Below are 16822 nucleotides of genomic sequence, written 5' to 3' on the forward strand. Positions count from 1 at the left end.
TCTCTCTCTATCTATAAAGACAGACACATACACACACATCTCTATCTCTTTCTCTCAACAACAACACACACACACAAACTCTGATAAACCAGATCGAGAACACTTCTTGTTTTTTATAAAATCGTGAGATACATTGTGCCAACAGACCCACCCCTATTCTTTGACAATCGACTCCATCCTATTTTCTCAGTCGTTCTGTCATACTATTCCAGCCGGTAAACCTTAACCACCTTCGTCGTTGACCTTCTTGCTGGTAAGTACTTCACCCTTAAAATCCAACGATCACCTCCTTACGATGGTATATGCCTTATTTCTCCCTATATACCTGTCAATACCCCCTCATTTGTTGAGAAACAGATTAAAAAGAAAAAATCTGCAAAGGAAACCTGAAGAACAAAATTTGTTTGATCCATTCCTTTATTCTCACCGAGAAATCAATAATCCCAAATCAAACGATCAAGAAACATTAAACCAAAATATTGTTGGATAAGGTGTCTAAGTCTATAACTATACTTGGTATGAACTTGACCCGACCCGGCATGTCCATTTAGGTTGCACTTCACCTAACTATTTATATGGATATATTTTTGAGAATAAGATGTTTATGATCTATTAATATATTATAAGTTATAATATATTAATATGAAATCATATTATTTAATTAGTGTTGATCAAGAATTGATTTTTGGAATTAATAAAATGATTAAAAGAAGCTAATTAAATATAGACTCTTACATATATACGGAATGGGCTAAGATTTATTTAGGACGGGCTAAGAGTATATGGAAGTCCATGGATAGTCCATGGAGCTTTTAACCCATGGATCCTAGGTAAATGAAGAGTCATGGGTATTAGGGTGTAACCCTAGTCCTCCATAGTATATAAAGAGGTCCTTGGTTCTAGAATTGGCACTAGTGTGTGTGAGAAACAAGGGTGGGCCGATTTTAGCAAGCATCATATTCTCTCAAGTATTTCCAAGTATTTACAAGTACCTATTAACATGCTAGTTAGGTTGTAAACCTTGGAATTCAAATTTGCACGTATTTTAGAGAAAACATAGATCCAAGGTTTCTAGGGTTGCATGTACACCATAGGAGTGTTAGAATGCTCAAAACCCAACAGTGGTATCAGAGCCTAGGGTTGTTTTCTTGATACTTGATGCAACTTGTTAAAAAAAGCTCAAAAATCTACTATCTGCTGCATGAACTCGTCGAGTCCATGGGGGGACTCGACGAGTCCATGTGATAATTCATCCTACTCGTCGAGTAGGAGCCCCTAATTGCAGTTTTTCGAGTTTCTCTGCTGGAAATGGACTAGAAACGTTGCCCTAAACTGTTTTGGTGTTTTAAAACTTTTTTTTAGATGGTGTAATGTTTATGCTAATCCATTTACAAAGGGTAATATCAAAATTCCATATTTTATATGTGTTAATATGATTCTTGAAATTTTGATATGAATGTTCATGTTGTTATGAGTTATTGTTAGATCATAGGGATTATTTGCTGAATTGTTTAATGATTAATTCTTGATCAATTATGTGTTTTAATGGAATCCATAATTTGTCCTCAAGTTATGGATTACCAAAAGTCTCTCTTTTAAAGTCCATATAAAAAACACATAGGTTACATAAAATGAAAAGTCACTCATTTTAATAAACCATTAACTCATAAGTTATGAAGTTAATTGAAAAGTCTTGAATAGTTTCAAAATTTTCCCTCAAGTTTGGAATTTGTAAAGTCTCACACATTAATACTTTAATTCCAAATTGAACCTTAGAATTTTATAGTTTAAAATTCAACCCTTATACTTCTATAATATTATAAGTTTAATTATTATATATATGTATAAGAATAAGTCAGTCTTACTGTTAGTAGGCCTCATTCACGAAGCCAGTTTATAAAGGGGGTATAAGGTTACTACTTATAAAATGGAGGTTTAATGGGTGTCCACTCTCACCCACCGCTTCCTTTAATGGTGGAGGGTCGTTAGTCGAACAGGTAGGATAGGACTTTAATCCTCATTAAAAGTATAATGAAATTATAAAGTAACTAAACCTTTATTAATTCCCAATCTTAATTACTTTAGGAAAATATGAAATAGGTGCTAACCCATGAATTTACACTTTGTAACTTACCAAGTCGTTAGTGGAGCGTGTGTGGTTAACCGACACACTAACAAGGATTAGTAAGAGTGGCAAAAGGTGACTTAAGTTTTATCATAGATCGGTGGAGCGTGTGTGGTTAACCGGCACATTGATTGGGTGATAAAATTAAGGGTACCAAGTCAATTTGCATGGTTATTCATACCTTGTTTATGATCCTCGGCATCCCAGTCACAAACTTGAGAGGGCACAATCGAGATTTAAACATTCCATTGAAAGTACAATGTATCTCAAAAGATCTAGGAGTTTCAAATACAATTAAAACTTAATAATTTATTTTGTTTATAATGGTGGAAATTGGTAAATCGTCATTTACCTACCTTCAAATATTTTATAGCTTGTATTACGACATCCCTCTTCCAAGTTATGAAATAGTTTGTAGGATCCTAGCCTTAATATTTCATTTGGGTGTTTTATAGCTTGGATTACGGCATTCCTCTTCCAAGTTATGAAATAGTTTGTAGGATCCTAGACTTAATATTTCATTTGGGTGACTTATTAAGGACTTCTTATCTAATTAAAACTTGTCTTTCTTTTCTTTCAGATGTCTTCCAACACTGCTGCTGGCTCAAACGCTACAAGTTCCTTTTCCCTCATAAACTTATGTGGGAAGGTCACTTTTGATGGTTCTAATTTCAATGAATGGATTAGGAACATCAAAATGATTACCTGCTATGAGGACAAGGAATATGTCCTTGACAGGGAGCTTAAGGTTATCAATGAGTCCACTGCTACTCCTGAGGAGATTGTGGAGTATGTTGCACATGAGAGGGATGCTACTAAGGTGTCCTGCATTATGTTGGCTACTATGACTCCCGAACTCCAGAAATCCTATGAAGATTTATACCCCTATGAGATGCACCTGGATCTGATGGATAGGTCCCATTAGAGCGCGCATCAAGATAGGTATGAAATCATCTCCTCCATAATAACAGCTAGGATGAAGGATGGTGAAACCATCACCGATCACTTGCAAAAAATGCAAAGGTTTGTGGACCGGTTGCTGAAACTTAATGTGGACTTCCCTGAGGACATGGCGATTGATATCATTCTCCATTCCTTACCTCCAAGTTATGATCAGTTTCGTATGACTTATCATAAACAAGGAGGAAGTTACACTCAATAAACTTCAAGGACTTTTAAGGACCGCTGAAAGTGGCCTTAAAGGTAAATCGGTTGTTACTTCTACTCCTACTCCTACAACAGCCCTTGTTCTGGCAATTAGGTAGGGAAAGGGGAAGAAGAGGAAGACCCCTTCGAAGGGTACTAAGGGAAAGTATCTTAATGGCTCCTCTTCAGGTGGGACCAAGAAAGGTCCCATTCCTCCTTCTTAAAACCCAAAGGAAGTACAATGCTTCTACTGCCACGAAAAGGGGCACTAGAAGCGAATCTGCCCTAAGTACTTGCAGGATGTAAAGGATGGGAAAGTTAAACCCACCCATGTAGGTATTTATACCATATTGTCTACAAACTCATTCCATACTAACTCTTGGGTGCTTGATACAGGTTGTGGTATTTACATTTGTACTGATTTGCAGGGCCAAAGAAGTAGTGAAGAAGTGGAGCACGAGAAGATAAACTTAATCATGGGCAATAGGATAGCATCACCTATGACCAAGATTGGAGTTTATTCTTTATTGCTTAATAATGGGTTAACTTTAGATTTGAATAAATGTTGTTACTCGTCAGAAATGACGAGAAATATTATTTCCTTTCATAGTTTGTACAAGCAAGGATTCACATTTTCATTTAATAATAAAATTGGTGCTATTGATGCTTTTTATAATGATGTGTTTTATTTTAGAGAATTACCTTGATGGTGTATATGAAACTGTGTCGATTGTAGACAACTTAGAAAACAATGTATTTCATATTGATTCTTCGATTACCTTGGATAAAGCATCCTTGTGGCATTGTCATCTTGGACATGTCAACAAGAAGCGTAGAGGTCAACTCCAGAAGGCTGGAGTTTTGGAATCATTTGACCTAAAATCAGATGATAGTTACGATTCTTGCTTGCTTGGAAAAATGACAAAGTCACCCTTCACTGGTTCTTGTGAGAGGGGTGAAGGTTTGTTGGACCTCATACACACAGATGTGTGTGGACCCTTCAAAACCGCCACAAGAGATATCGTTATTATGTGACTTTTACTGATGATTACAGTAGATATGGATATATCTACTTAATCAAGCATAAGTCAGAAATCTTTGAAAAATTCAAAGAGTTTAAGCAGGAAGTGGAGAATCAACTGGGCAGGAACATCAAGATGCTCTGATCCGATCGGGGAGGAGAGTATCTTAGTATTGAGTTCCTTGACTATCTTAAGGAATGTGGGATCGTCTCACAATTGACATCTCCTAGGACACCACAGCTGAATGGTGTGGCTGAGAGGCGCAATCGAACCTTGTTGTATATGGTTCGTTCCATGATGAGTCAAGCTTCGTTACCAATCAATCTCATTCTGGGGGTGTGCCTTAGAGACTGCCGCCCATATCCTTAATCTAGTCCTTACCAAAATGGTTGCCAAAACACCTCAGGAGATGTGGATTGGGAAAGTTCCCAATCTAGACCACATCAAGATTTAGGGTTGCGAGGCTTTTGTGAGGCGCGAGTCTCATGACAAGCTCGAACCTCGAAGTAAGAGGTGTATTTTCATCGGCCACCCACAAAAATCCTTTGGTTACCTCTTCTACATACCTAGTGAGAATGTGGTCTTTGTGGCAAGAAGAGGAGTCTTTCGTGAGAGAGAATTTATAAGCCAAGGAGACAGTGGGAGGCAAATTGACCTTGAAGAGATTCAAGAGTTAAGTGGTGAAGGAACCTCAAACACTAGCGACCAACCTGAGAAGGAAACTCCTGTTGAGCCGATAGATGAGTCCGTACCTCCGAGGCGTTCTACTAGAGTTAGGAACACACGTGATTTTTATTATGGTTATCACATCACTACTGAAGGTGATACATTTATCAGTGACAGTACACTGATAGATTTGGATGAACCTAATAATTACAGGGAAGCCATGGCAGGACCCGAGTCTGCTAAATGGAAGGAGGCTATGGACAGCGAGATTTAGTCCATGTATGACAATTAAGTTTGGAACTTGGTTGAAAATGTATTGGGTCGTAAGACAGTTGGGTGCAAATGGATCTTCAAGAAGAAGATCGACATGGATGGGAAGGTACACACTTACAAAGCGCGACTGTTTGCGAAGGGCTTTACTCAAACTCCGGGAGTTAACTATGATGCGACCTTCTCACCAGTAGCGAACATTAAGTCTATTAGAGTTCTGCTAGCCATAGTTGCATTTCATGATTATGAAATATGGCAAATGGATGTCAAAACCGCTTTCCTTAATGGAAAGTTGGTTGAGGATATTTACATGAATCAGCCAGAGGGTTTTGTCGATGCAAAGTACCCTAATAGAGTGTGTAAGCTTGAAAAATCCATTTATGGATTGAAACAAGCACCCGTAGATGGAATCTTTGCTTTGATGAGAAAGTCAAAGAGTTTGGCTTTTTGAGGCGCGAGGATGAGTCTTGTGTATATGTTAGGGCTAGTGGGAGTATAGTTAGCTTTTTGGTACTGTATGTGGATGACATACTACTCATAGGAAATGACATCCCAACTTTTCAGGAGGTTGAGTCCTGGCTTGGGAAGTGTTTCACTATGAAGGACCTTGGAGAAGCTGCCTATATCCTAGGGATAATGGTACTAAGAGACAGGAGTAAAAGACTAATTGGACTCAGTCGGAGTACCTACTTGGATAAAGTGTTGAAGAAGTTCAACATGGAGAATTCCAAGAAAGGGGAGTTACCGATCCAACACAATGCCAGACTGAGTAAAACTCAAAGTTCGAGTACAGAGGCTGAGATAGCTGAGATGAGTCGATTACCATATGCTTCCGTTGTTGGATCGATCATGTATGCTATGACTTGTACTCGCCCTGATGTGGCCTTTGCCTTGAGCATGGTCAACAAATATCAGGGAAACCCTGGCAAGGCTCACTAAACTACGGTAAAGAATAAGTACCTGCGGAGGACTAAGGACTGGGTTCTTACTCTCGGTGGGAGTGATGACTTGAGAGTAGTAGAGTATAGTGATGTTAGCTTTTAGAATGATAAGGATAATTTCCGCTCTCAGTTAGGCTGGGTCTTTACCCTGAATGGAAGAGCAATTACTTGGAAAAGTTCCAAGCAGGAGATAGTAGCTAATTCTACTTGTGAATCAGAGCACATATCAGCAAGTGAAGCGACAAAGGATGCGATATGGCTGAAAAACTTCATTGGAGACCTTGGAGTTGTACCAGCTATACATGAGCCTGTGGAGATTTTCTGTGACAGCAATAGTGTGGTTGCCTTAGCCAAGGAGCCAAGAGATCATGGTAGATCCATACACATTGACAGAAAATATCACTTCATAAGACACAAGAAAGAAGAAGGACTCCTTGTGGCAAAGAGGGTATCGTCAGAAGAGAACCCATCAGATCCCCTCACGAAGGGACTGGCTAGGGTTAGGCATTTGCAGCATGCGAGAAGCATCGGGCTGAGAGACGATATTATTTTTAATAATTAGATAGCTATTTCTGAAACTTGTAAAATGTAATTGACATTTGATGACTAAATAAAAGTTGTTGTTTATTTATAAGTGAAGTGTTGCTATCTTATGTTAATCATTTACCATTGTTTCAACTTTGCATGTTTTCACTTCCAGAATAATTATTTTATTCAAAACTCTCCACAGTCGGTCATACGTTGGAAGTAGGTATTGAATTAAGACTGTCATGAATTTGGCTTGTAAGATTTGTCTAAGGTGCATTAGACAATACAATGGTTGCTACAACATTCATGAATGCTCATAAGTTCTGAGTATTTGATTAAACCCACGCTTACTTGTATAACTTCATGGAATTTATCTCGAGTGATCGTGAGACGGTAATATCATATATATCTTCAAACCTAGAGATGTGAGTTGTTGACTATCAGTTGGTTATCCATTGATTGTACGAAATCGCATCAGTAATTTGATGTCATAAAACGTGCTTTTGTGCATAATTCAACTAGTAGTTAGTACAAGCATATGAGTCGAAGTTTATCTGTTCCTTCTAGCAATAGAAGCGATATTTGGGCCCCTAGATGATTTGGTTTTAACTTATGTGTTGGGCCCGATCAGAACCTAATTGATGTGTTCAATTTAGTTCTATGTCAAACAAAGCATGGATCGAGAAACAACCGCTAGACAATAAGTACGACATTGTTCCATGTATTTGTCCGGCTGATATCTTGAGAACAGAGGATTATATGATTACTTATCTAAAATGGTGCTTCATAGTTCAACAGAGTTTTAAAGAGTTATGATTATTGGTAGGTTCCTGAAGTTGTACTTACAACTATAGTTATCAGACTTATCCAAGTGGGAGACTTTTGGATAAGGTGTCTAAGTCCGTAACTATATTTGGTATGAACTTGACCCGACCGGCATGGTCCATTTGGGTTGCACTTCACCTAACAATTTGTATGGATATATTTTTGAGAATAAGATGTTGATGATCTATTAATATATTATAAGTTATAAAATATCAATATGAACTCATATTATTTAATTAGTGTTGATCAAGAATTGATTTTTGAAATTAATTTAATGATCAAAAGAAGCTAATTAAATATGGAATCTTATATATATATATATATATATATATATATATATATATATATATATATATATATATATATGGAATGGGCTAAGAGTATATGGAAGTCCATGGATAGTCCATGGAGCTTTTAACCCATGGATCCTAGGTAAATGAAGAGTCATGGGTATTAGGGTGTAACCCTAATCCTCCATAGTATAAGATATCATTGGTTCTAGAATTGGCACTAGTGTGTGTGAGAAACAAGGGTGGGCCGATTTTAGCAAGCATCATATTCTCTTAAGTATTTCCAAGTTGTTTTGGGTGATTTGTGACACCATTTGAGGCATCCACACTATTGGTGCTAGGCTCTAAAACTCCAAGCAATCAACCACAATAAAAGGTATGTTGTTCTACTTAAAGTTTTATATTACAAGTACCACATAACATGCTAGTTAGGTTGTAAACCTTGGAAATCAAATTTGCATGTATTTTAGATAAAACATAGATCCAAGGTTTATAGGGTTGCATGTACACCATAGGAGTGTTAGAATGCTCAAAACCCAACAAATACACACTTCAAAATACCCACCGATGGATTTTCCCAGTTCAATAGGTCACCACCATACGAGTAAAGCCAAGTGTTTAGGATGACCTTCAATAATGCTTCCCCAACAACCATCACACACCTATTTTCTGACAGGGGCATTACATCGAACATTTGGTAGGCAGAAAAAATCAATAGATGTCATTTTAGTTTGACAAAACTACAAATTTGGTCCTTGTGGTTTGCAAAAATCTTTGGATGGGATCCAAAAAGTTTCCAGCTTCCACAGAAGATCTAAAGTTAAGGTTTTTCTGGGTTTTTGGTCCTAAACTTAAGAATTTTTTGTAGTTTTGGTCCATGGAACACTTGAATTGACTGTTTTGCCTTTTAAATTTCTTTTTTGTATTTTTTTTATATTTTTAATTTATAAATATTAATGCAAAAAAGGAATTAAGTTGGCTTACCCCATCTCTCTCTCTCTCTCTCTCTACCCACCCCACCGGAGCCCTCCCCTTTCTGTCTCTTCCTCCTCCCCCCCCCCCTCTCTCTCTGTCTATCTCTCTCTCTTTCTCTTAAAATAAAACTCCATGGTTGGACTTGTGTGCTTCTTTCTTGCCTGAAAATAAAAACAAATCCACATAAACCAAACGGGAGGTAGTTGATTCGAGGATGGGGAGTAACGATCTCAATTGAAGCCTGATCAAATATCTATCCACATAAACAAATCCTAATGAATGTTTGATTCACAGTTGTATAAAGAGATCATGCTTCATAATTGTATAAAGAGATCATAGAGAAACCTGATCAAATATCTATCCTTTGTTGAATTCCTTCAAAGTCCTCCTTTCTCTCTCTCTCTCTCTCTCTCTCTCTCTCTCTCGTTTCTGCCTTGCTTACTGGAAAACACAGCAACAACTGAAGTTGTTGAATCCCCTAACACCACCTTACACCGTCACCACCCTACCACCATTCCACCTCTTGTTTCGGTGACCAAGCCTCAACTCAAACACTTACACATCCCCTTTCAAACCAATCAAGAACAAAACAAGAACACAAGAGAAAAACAACACAACAACTGGAGTTGTTGCTACCTCCCACAACACCACCACAAATAAAAAAAAAAAGAGGAGAAAAGAGGAGCAAGGGAGGCTGCCGAAGCAGCCCTGTTCACATAACTTTCAACTAGAGATCATGCTTCATAATTGTATAAAGAGATCATAGAGAAACCTGATCAAATATCTATCCTTTGTTGAATTCCTTCAAAGTCCTCCTTTATCTCTCTCATTTCTGCCCTGCTCATTGGAAAACACAGCAACAACCGAAGTTACTGCCTCCCCCAACACCAACTTACACCGTCACCACCCTACCACCATTCCACCTCTGTCCTTTCTTGTTTTGGTAACCAAGCCTCAACTCAAACACTTGCACATTCCCTTTCAAACTAGTCAACAACAAAACAAGAACACAAGAGAAAAAAAACACAATAGCAACCGGAGTTGTTGCTGCCTCCCACGACACCACTACAAAAAAAAGAGAGGAGAAAAGAGGAGCAAGGGAGGCTGCCGAAGCAGCCCTGCTCACATAACTTTCAACTACCAAGAAAACCCCACCACCATCAATGGTGGTGTTGCTACTGCTGGGAACCACCGAAGACCTTACGATTGGCGACAGGTTCAAGAAGGCCAAGGAGGATTGTCGGCTACTTCCCCTCTTGATGGGCCTGCCACCCCTGAACCACCAAGACCGATGAAACCTTTTCTGGTCTCTTTCCCATCATAACCTTTTATCCACACCGAACCCTCGAATCGTTCACCCCAATGATTCCCAGAAGCAGCGCCACTATCCTCATACGTCACTTCCCCGCCGCTTCAATCCTTCCCCTTCTTCGGCCTCGTCGACCTCTGAGGTACCCTGTTCCCATTTCGAGATGACGACCGCCCATCAGGCCTCACAGTCGCCTCCCATTTCGAGATGACTACCTCCATGTTCATCTACTTTAGTTCCTTCGTGGCTTCAATTGGGATCGATTCATAAAGTATTAAAATAAATAAGAAAAGAAAATAAAAAACTGAAATTAAAAGGTTAAATCGGTAATTTCAAATTTTTTGGACCAAAAATCCAGAAAAACCTTGATTTCGGACCTTCTGTACAAGTTGGAAACGTTTTGGACCCCATCTAAAGATTTTTGGAAACCATAAAGACCAAATTTGCAGTTTTGTCTTTTAGTTACAATATTGATATACCCATAGCCACTAAACTTCAAACACCATGAACCCTATAACAACAACCTCCACCTTGCACCAAAACACCATCCAAGATATAATATTCATCATCTCAAAAACCAATACTTCCATAACCGACCACCTGTCCCGTCCATTACCTTCCCTACATCCCAATAACATGTTATTCCTCCATTCCAACAATCAGTTTCTTTATATACACAGCCTTCATTCACCACCATATAACCATCACCATAATTCTAATTCATCTCCACCTTCATAAACCACGTTATCACCAGCCTTTCAGAATCATACCTCCACCACGGTTACCGCCAAATCACAATCTCACAGCCTACCTTCCACCGCCAAATCAACACCAGACTATCACTTTTCCATAGTGACAGGGATGGGTTGTGGTAGTGGTCGAAGATGAGGCGGAACCCTGGTAACTTTTGTGAACAAACAAAAAACTGGATGAGTAGTGAGTTTCTGAATCAAATCGTAGAGAGAGAGGGATATATATATATATATATATATATATTAGAGAGAGAGAGATTTATATATATTAAGGATGAATTATGGTACGTTGTGGTGGTTCTCGATTGGCTTTGGTGGTGCTAGACGGAGATATACAGTCTCAACTGGTTGTGGCGGTGACCCAATGAGAGGCGACAATATTTCTAGATCTATTCTTATACCTATAAAATAAAAGAGAACATAAAGTGTGTGTGTGTGTGTGTGAGAGAGAGAGAGAGAGAGAGAGATTTAAGGATGAATTATGGTACGTTGTGATGGTTATCGATTGGCTTTGGTGGTGCTAGATGGAGAGAGACAATCTCAACCGGTTGTGGCGGTGATCAAATGGGAGGCGACGATATATATATATATATATATATATATATATATATATATATATATATATATATATATATATATATATATAGAGAGAGAGAGAGAGAGAGAGAGAGAGAGAGAGAGAGAGAGAGAGAGAGAGAGAGAGAGAGAGAGGACCCACTGTATATTAAAATATTTTTTTTCTTTCTTAAATAAAAAAAACTCATAAATGGTCCCTGTGATAATGAAATAACGGAAATACCATTCACTTAACTGATAAAATTTGACAAAGTTAGCAATAAAAACCTATTAAAAGTTTTGAAATCACAACATCCATACGGTATTTTAAATTTAGAACGGAAACTCTAAATTTTACATAACCACATGTACTATTTATGAAGTTTTGTCTAAGTAAAAAGACGAAAACCCGTGATGTGAGGGGTACACAAGGTCTTTTAATGGTAGCAACCAAAAGGATCAACTCGAATGCATTTAAAAACATAAGGACCACCCGCATCAAAAGTCTAAAATTTAAACTAAAACTGAGAATAATACCAATCGCAGGGACCAAAACTGTAATTTACTCTGATTTATTTATATAATCTAAGCCAAAGAGGCCAAAATATAAGCATTACAGGTCCCAATTCGGTATATATGGAGGTCTTACTGAAGTACGTACAAGTTCCAATCAATAGTATACAAGTCAATGCAACATCATTACTCTGCATTTGGGGTTTTGAGTAAGGAGTTAATTCAAACAAATATAACACACACATTCCCTCTCTCTCTCTCTCTCTCTCTCTCTCTCTCTCTCTCATACACACTTATGTTTGACAAGCCATTTTCAGAAAAAACCTAGCTTTACCATTTCTCTTCTCTCTTTCTCTGTAACCCACCTCCATTTTTGTCTCAAGCTCCAACTTTTTTCTTCAGAAAAATGATTACCGCGACATGGGTTTCTCTTGGGTTTTTATCAAACAAGATTTCTTTTAGCTAAAGCTCACCCAGATCTTCAAAATCGAAATGTGTTTGTTTCCTCCTTTAAAAATCAACACTTTCTTGAACTCCCTCTGAAAACCTCAAAGAAAGATACCTTTTTTACGCAAACCCATTACTTTTCTACCAAAAATCTGTAAAACCCTTCGTTCATTCCTTCTAAAAACCATTCCTTTAATTTTTTTTTTCGGGGGTTTACATTTATAATGGGGTGTGTTGCTACAAAGTTAGAAGAAGAAGAGGAAGTGGTGTCTATTTGTAGAGAGAGAAAGCATTTCTTGAAGTTAGCCGTAGAGAAAAGGTACGCGCTTGCAGAAGCTCATTTCAGGTACTGTCAATCAGTCTATGGCGTTTCAGCAGCCATACGACTTTTTGTTGCCAGACATTCTTCATCTTCTTCGCCATTTCTCATCACTTTTCCACCACCATCTCCTCCTAAAGAAAACAAGGTTGTTTCAAACCCTTTGTTTCTTCAACAAAACCCTTCTGAAGAACCCAACAAAAAGAATAAAGATGCCACTGCATGTGCGTCTGGTTCATGTTCTTGCTCCTCCTCTTCAACGTCTTCCGAAGAAGACGAAGAGAGAGAAGATAAGTTTAAGAGAGAGAGGGAGGTAGAGAGAGAAAGAGAACAAGTAGAGAGTTGTGGGTATTTTTATATGGGAATGCAAATGCCGATGCATATGCATATGCCTATGCCTCCTCCAGTTTCAAATATTCCATCGATGCCATCACCACAGAGGGAGTTTGGGTGGGATTTCTTTGACCCTTTTGTGACGATGAGGCCAGAGGTCATCAGTGGGTATAATCGTAATTCCGATGATGATTTGAGGGTAGTTAGGGAAGAAGAAGGGATACCAGAGCTTGAAGAAGAAGTTGAGAGAGTGGATGAAGTGAAAAACAAGGTGGTGAGGGGTGAAGAAAAGAAAGAGGAAAGTTGTGGGGGTGAAGTTCTAGGGTCCACAGTGGAGTGTGCTAACGTGAGCCAGGGTGAACCTCAAAAGGGTTTAACAGTCATTGATACACCCGAAAGTGGAAGAGAGTTGTTGGAAGCATTGAAAGATATTGAAGACTATTTTATACGGATTTATGATTCTGGAAAAGGTGTATCCAAGATGTTGGAATCTAACAGGATCCAATCACAATCTGGCTTAGAGGAAATAAAAGGTAGGGTCTTTTTCGTCTTTTTACATCATAAACCCACACCTGGTTGGTTGGTTTTCATTCAAATTTGTACAAATTACTTCTTCATAACTTCACTTGTCTTCTTATGCGAGTAGATCTTTCCTTCTGATTTGCCATTTTTCTCCTCAAAAAATGTCACTTCTTTCTTTAATCAAGATTTTCAAAAGAACATTAATTTATCTTATTTTGACATGATTTAAATTTTATAAGATTACTCTACATAACTGTAAGAAAAGCCTTTACTGAGTACTTATTTGAGTAGTATTTGGTTTGACTATCTAAAGTCAATGTTAAATTTTTATTTATGATTGTTTTTTTGCATGTTTCATTGGACATGCATCTGTTTAAGCTTTTTTCTTTACCAATTTTGTTATTCCTTTATTATTGTAAAAACCAAAAAGGGTACTTAATTATTTCAGGTTTTATTTGTTTTAGCTACTTTTTGCATTTAATTTTCATGGGACCTTGTTTGTGAGGCTGGGGATAATTAAGAAAAACGATCAAAAAAAAAAAAGTGGACCCTTTAAAAAGTACTCCTAAGCCCCATGAGAATTGCAGTAATTGCTTATGTGTGAATTACTTATTTGCCCATTGTCAGCCCTACATATAACTCATGCAGTCGATGAGGTCATTCCTTTTTTCTTAACTAAAAGAAGTCTATTCTACATCAATATTACCTTTCACATCTTTAATGCTTATCTTATCCTATTCTTGTTTCTTGAATTACCCCTTTCTTTTCAAAAATATCTGTATACTTTTGACTTTCTAGAGTCAAACTTAGGAATTCACAAATTAAAATGTGGTGTGAGCTTAACAAATCTACTTTTCCTCTACCTTTCTTTCATTTAATATTTGTAATAGTTATTGTCATATGCTTATGCAGAAAACTCAACTAAACTCATTCAAGCAATCGCACACAGATCAACATCCTATCGATTAACAACATGTAAGAGTCTTGTGGCATCAAATTCTAAAACGGCTTCTACATGGACAGAATTCAATAATGATCTCTTTGATGATGGAGGGGGAATGAATTCAGGAAGCCATACATTAACATTAGGAAGACTTTATGCTTGGGAGAAGAAGCTATATGAAGAAGTTAAGGTAATTGCTCTAATCCTATCATCTTTGTGTGATTGACTTTTCTGGTCAAACTGCGTAAAGTTTTAATATCAAAATTGATATGAGTTGTTCAAATTACAAGAAAACATTTGTTACCCATTGAACCATCTAACATATAATATAAATAGAGAAAATATTGGTGGTCGATCTTTCAATATCGGAGTGGATATATAATTTGAAAAACTGTATGTTTGACCTCTATAAAAACAGGGCTAGCTTTTTCTGAAAGGGTATTTTAGACATTTAGTTAATAGTCATTGAAACATTTGCATAATTCATAGGCGGGAGACAACACTCGGAAATTATACGAGAGAAAATGCAGCCAATTGAGGAATCAAGATGTGAAGGGGGATGAGGGAGTTTCAATAGACAAAACACGAGCTGCAGTTAAAGATTTGTATAGCCGAATTTTGGTTGCAATTCGAAGTGCTGAATCAATCTCTGAAAGAATCGAGAAACTCAGAGATGAAGAATTGCAGCCTCAAATCATTGAACTTTTACATGGGTAAGTACTTAATAGTTAATAACAAGTAAATTTCCACATACTCATGCATTTGATACTTGTACTAGACGCAATAAAGATGGTACATTGTTAAAGAAACGAGCTTTTTAATCATTTAAGAAAGCAAGAAACAATCTTTTTGATAACCCGTTTCATATTTGATGCAGCATGATGAACATGTGGAAGGTTATGTTGGAATCACATGAAATTCAAAACAAAATCATGAATGAAGTCAAACTATTCACTTGTCCAACGTATGGAAAATTCTCAAACAACACTCATCGTCTTGCAACCCTACAGCTGGAGGCTGAGCTTCAAAACTGGAGGACATGCTTCAGAGAATATCTCACTGCACAAAAACAATACGTTGGAGCTCTTTACAGTTGGCTTTCAAAGTTCATAGTACCTGAAATAGAATTCTACTCAAAAAGCCGAAACACATCTCAACCTTTTCAAACAATAAATGGGCCTCGATTGCTCATGATTTGCCAAGATTGGTTTAATTTGATGGATAAATTGCCTGATAAATCGGTTTACTTTGCCATGAAAAGCTTCTCAAAAGATTTACACTCTTTGTGGACGCAACAAGGAAAGGAACAAGACCAAAAGAGGAAAGTTGATAGCTTGTCAAAAGAACTCGATCGCAAGATTCTTGCTTTTCAGAAGACTGAAAACAGGGTTTTTGAGCCGAATCTTGAACTATGTGAGATTGGGGTTGATCATCGGGCAGATTATTTGAAAGAAAGGAAGGATTTTTTAGATGGGTTTAGGGCAAAAGTGGAATTAGAGAAAGGAAAACATCAAATTTGTATGCAAGAGACTCAGAGGATCACACTGAATGGATTCCAAACGGGATTTTGTCGGGTTTTTGAGGCGTCAATTGAGTTCTCAAAAGGGTCGATAAAGATGTATAATGATCTTGTTGGCTCTTCTCAGGAAGACGATGAGAGCAGGAGATGACAGGTTTATTTATTTATTGATTAATGGTTTGTTTAGTGGTGATTGTTGTACATTAGATTGTGATCGAAGCTGCTTGCTGAGATAACATTGGTTTAGACTTTAGATGATTAGTTGGATTTGTTTAAGGTGATCAAGAAGTGGTTTTTTCTTCTTGATTTGATTAGGGTTTGGTGTTTTTGCTCACAATTTTGTTGGTAAGAACTGAAATTTCCTAATTTCTTGCAATCTGTATTGGTAATAAGTTCCAAGAAGTTGTAGAGAAAGTTGGAGATTCAAGTGGGCAATTGGTTTGTAAGTAGTAGTCTCTGTTTTTCTGAAGGAACAGGGGTTCTATTGTTTATTTGTTGAGTAGCTTTCTGCAGTTTATTGTTCATTTGGGTTTGATATTAATCTGCTAAAAAGTTCATATTCTTGGTAGTTGTAAATCAAAAAGGAAGATTTTGGTCAAAAAGAATTAAGAAAATTGAAAATTAGGAGTAGATACCCAAATATTGTGCCATTACAACGGCGTCGTGTTGTCTTCTACATGTGCCCTCCAAGTAATCCGACTTGTACTCTATTCGGTAAATATATTGATAATGATACCTCAAGGCAGCGTGGTGGTCTTCTTTTGTCGATTTTTCTTCCTTGAGAATTGTTTCCAACTCTCTAGCTTCCAACACAACATATCA

At 37.5% G+C, this 16822-nt stretch overlaps 1 protein-coding gene across 1 annotated transcript; it reads left to right on the forward strand.

Moving 5' to 3' along the window:
* The first annotated feature begins 11960 nt into the window (after window positions 1-11960).
* Window positions 11961-16491, forward strand: LOC111899638 (protein ALTERED PHOSPHATE STARVATION RESPONSE 1). Its single transcript, XM_023895482.2, has 4 exons — window positions 11961-13549; window positions 14451-14671; window positions 14971-15194; window positions 15359-16491. The coding sequence occupies exons 1-4, from the start codon at window positions 12589-12591 to the stop codon at window positions 16149-16151; spliced, it is 2199 nt and encodes a 732-aa protein (XP_023751250.1). The 5' UTR covers window positions 11961-12588; the 3' UTR covers window positions 16152-16491.
* Window positions 16492-16822: the final 331 nt, after the last annotated feature.

The sequence above is a fragment of the Lactuca sativa genome, chromosome 4 (assembly GCF_002870075.4).
Source record: "Lactuca sativa cultivar Salinas chromosome 4, Lsat_Salinas_v11, whole genome shotgun sequence".
In the NCBI taxonomy this organism is placed as follows: Eukaryota; Viridiplantae; Streptophyta; class Magnoliopsida; order Asterales; family Asteraceae; genus Lactuca; species Lactuca sativa.

Excerpts from the sequence above, each read along its gene's own strand:
- LOC111899638 (XM_023895482.2), top strand. The coding sequence starts at position 12,589 with ATGGGGTGTGTTGCTACAAAGTTAGAAGAAGAAGAGGAAGTGGTGTCT. Across the intron at positions 13,550-14,450 it reads TGGCTTAGAGGAAATAAAAG|AAAACTCAACTAAACTCATT; the intron begins GTAGGGTCTTTT and ends ATGCTTATGCAG. Across the intron at positions 14,672-14,970 it reads AGCTATATGAAGAAGTTAAG|GCGGGAGACAACACTCGGAA; the intron begins GTAATTGCTCTA and ends CATAATTCATAG.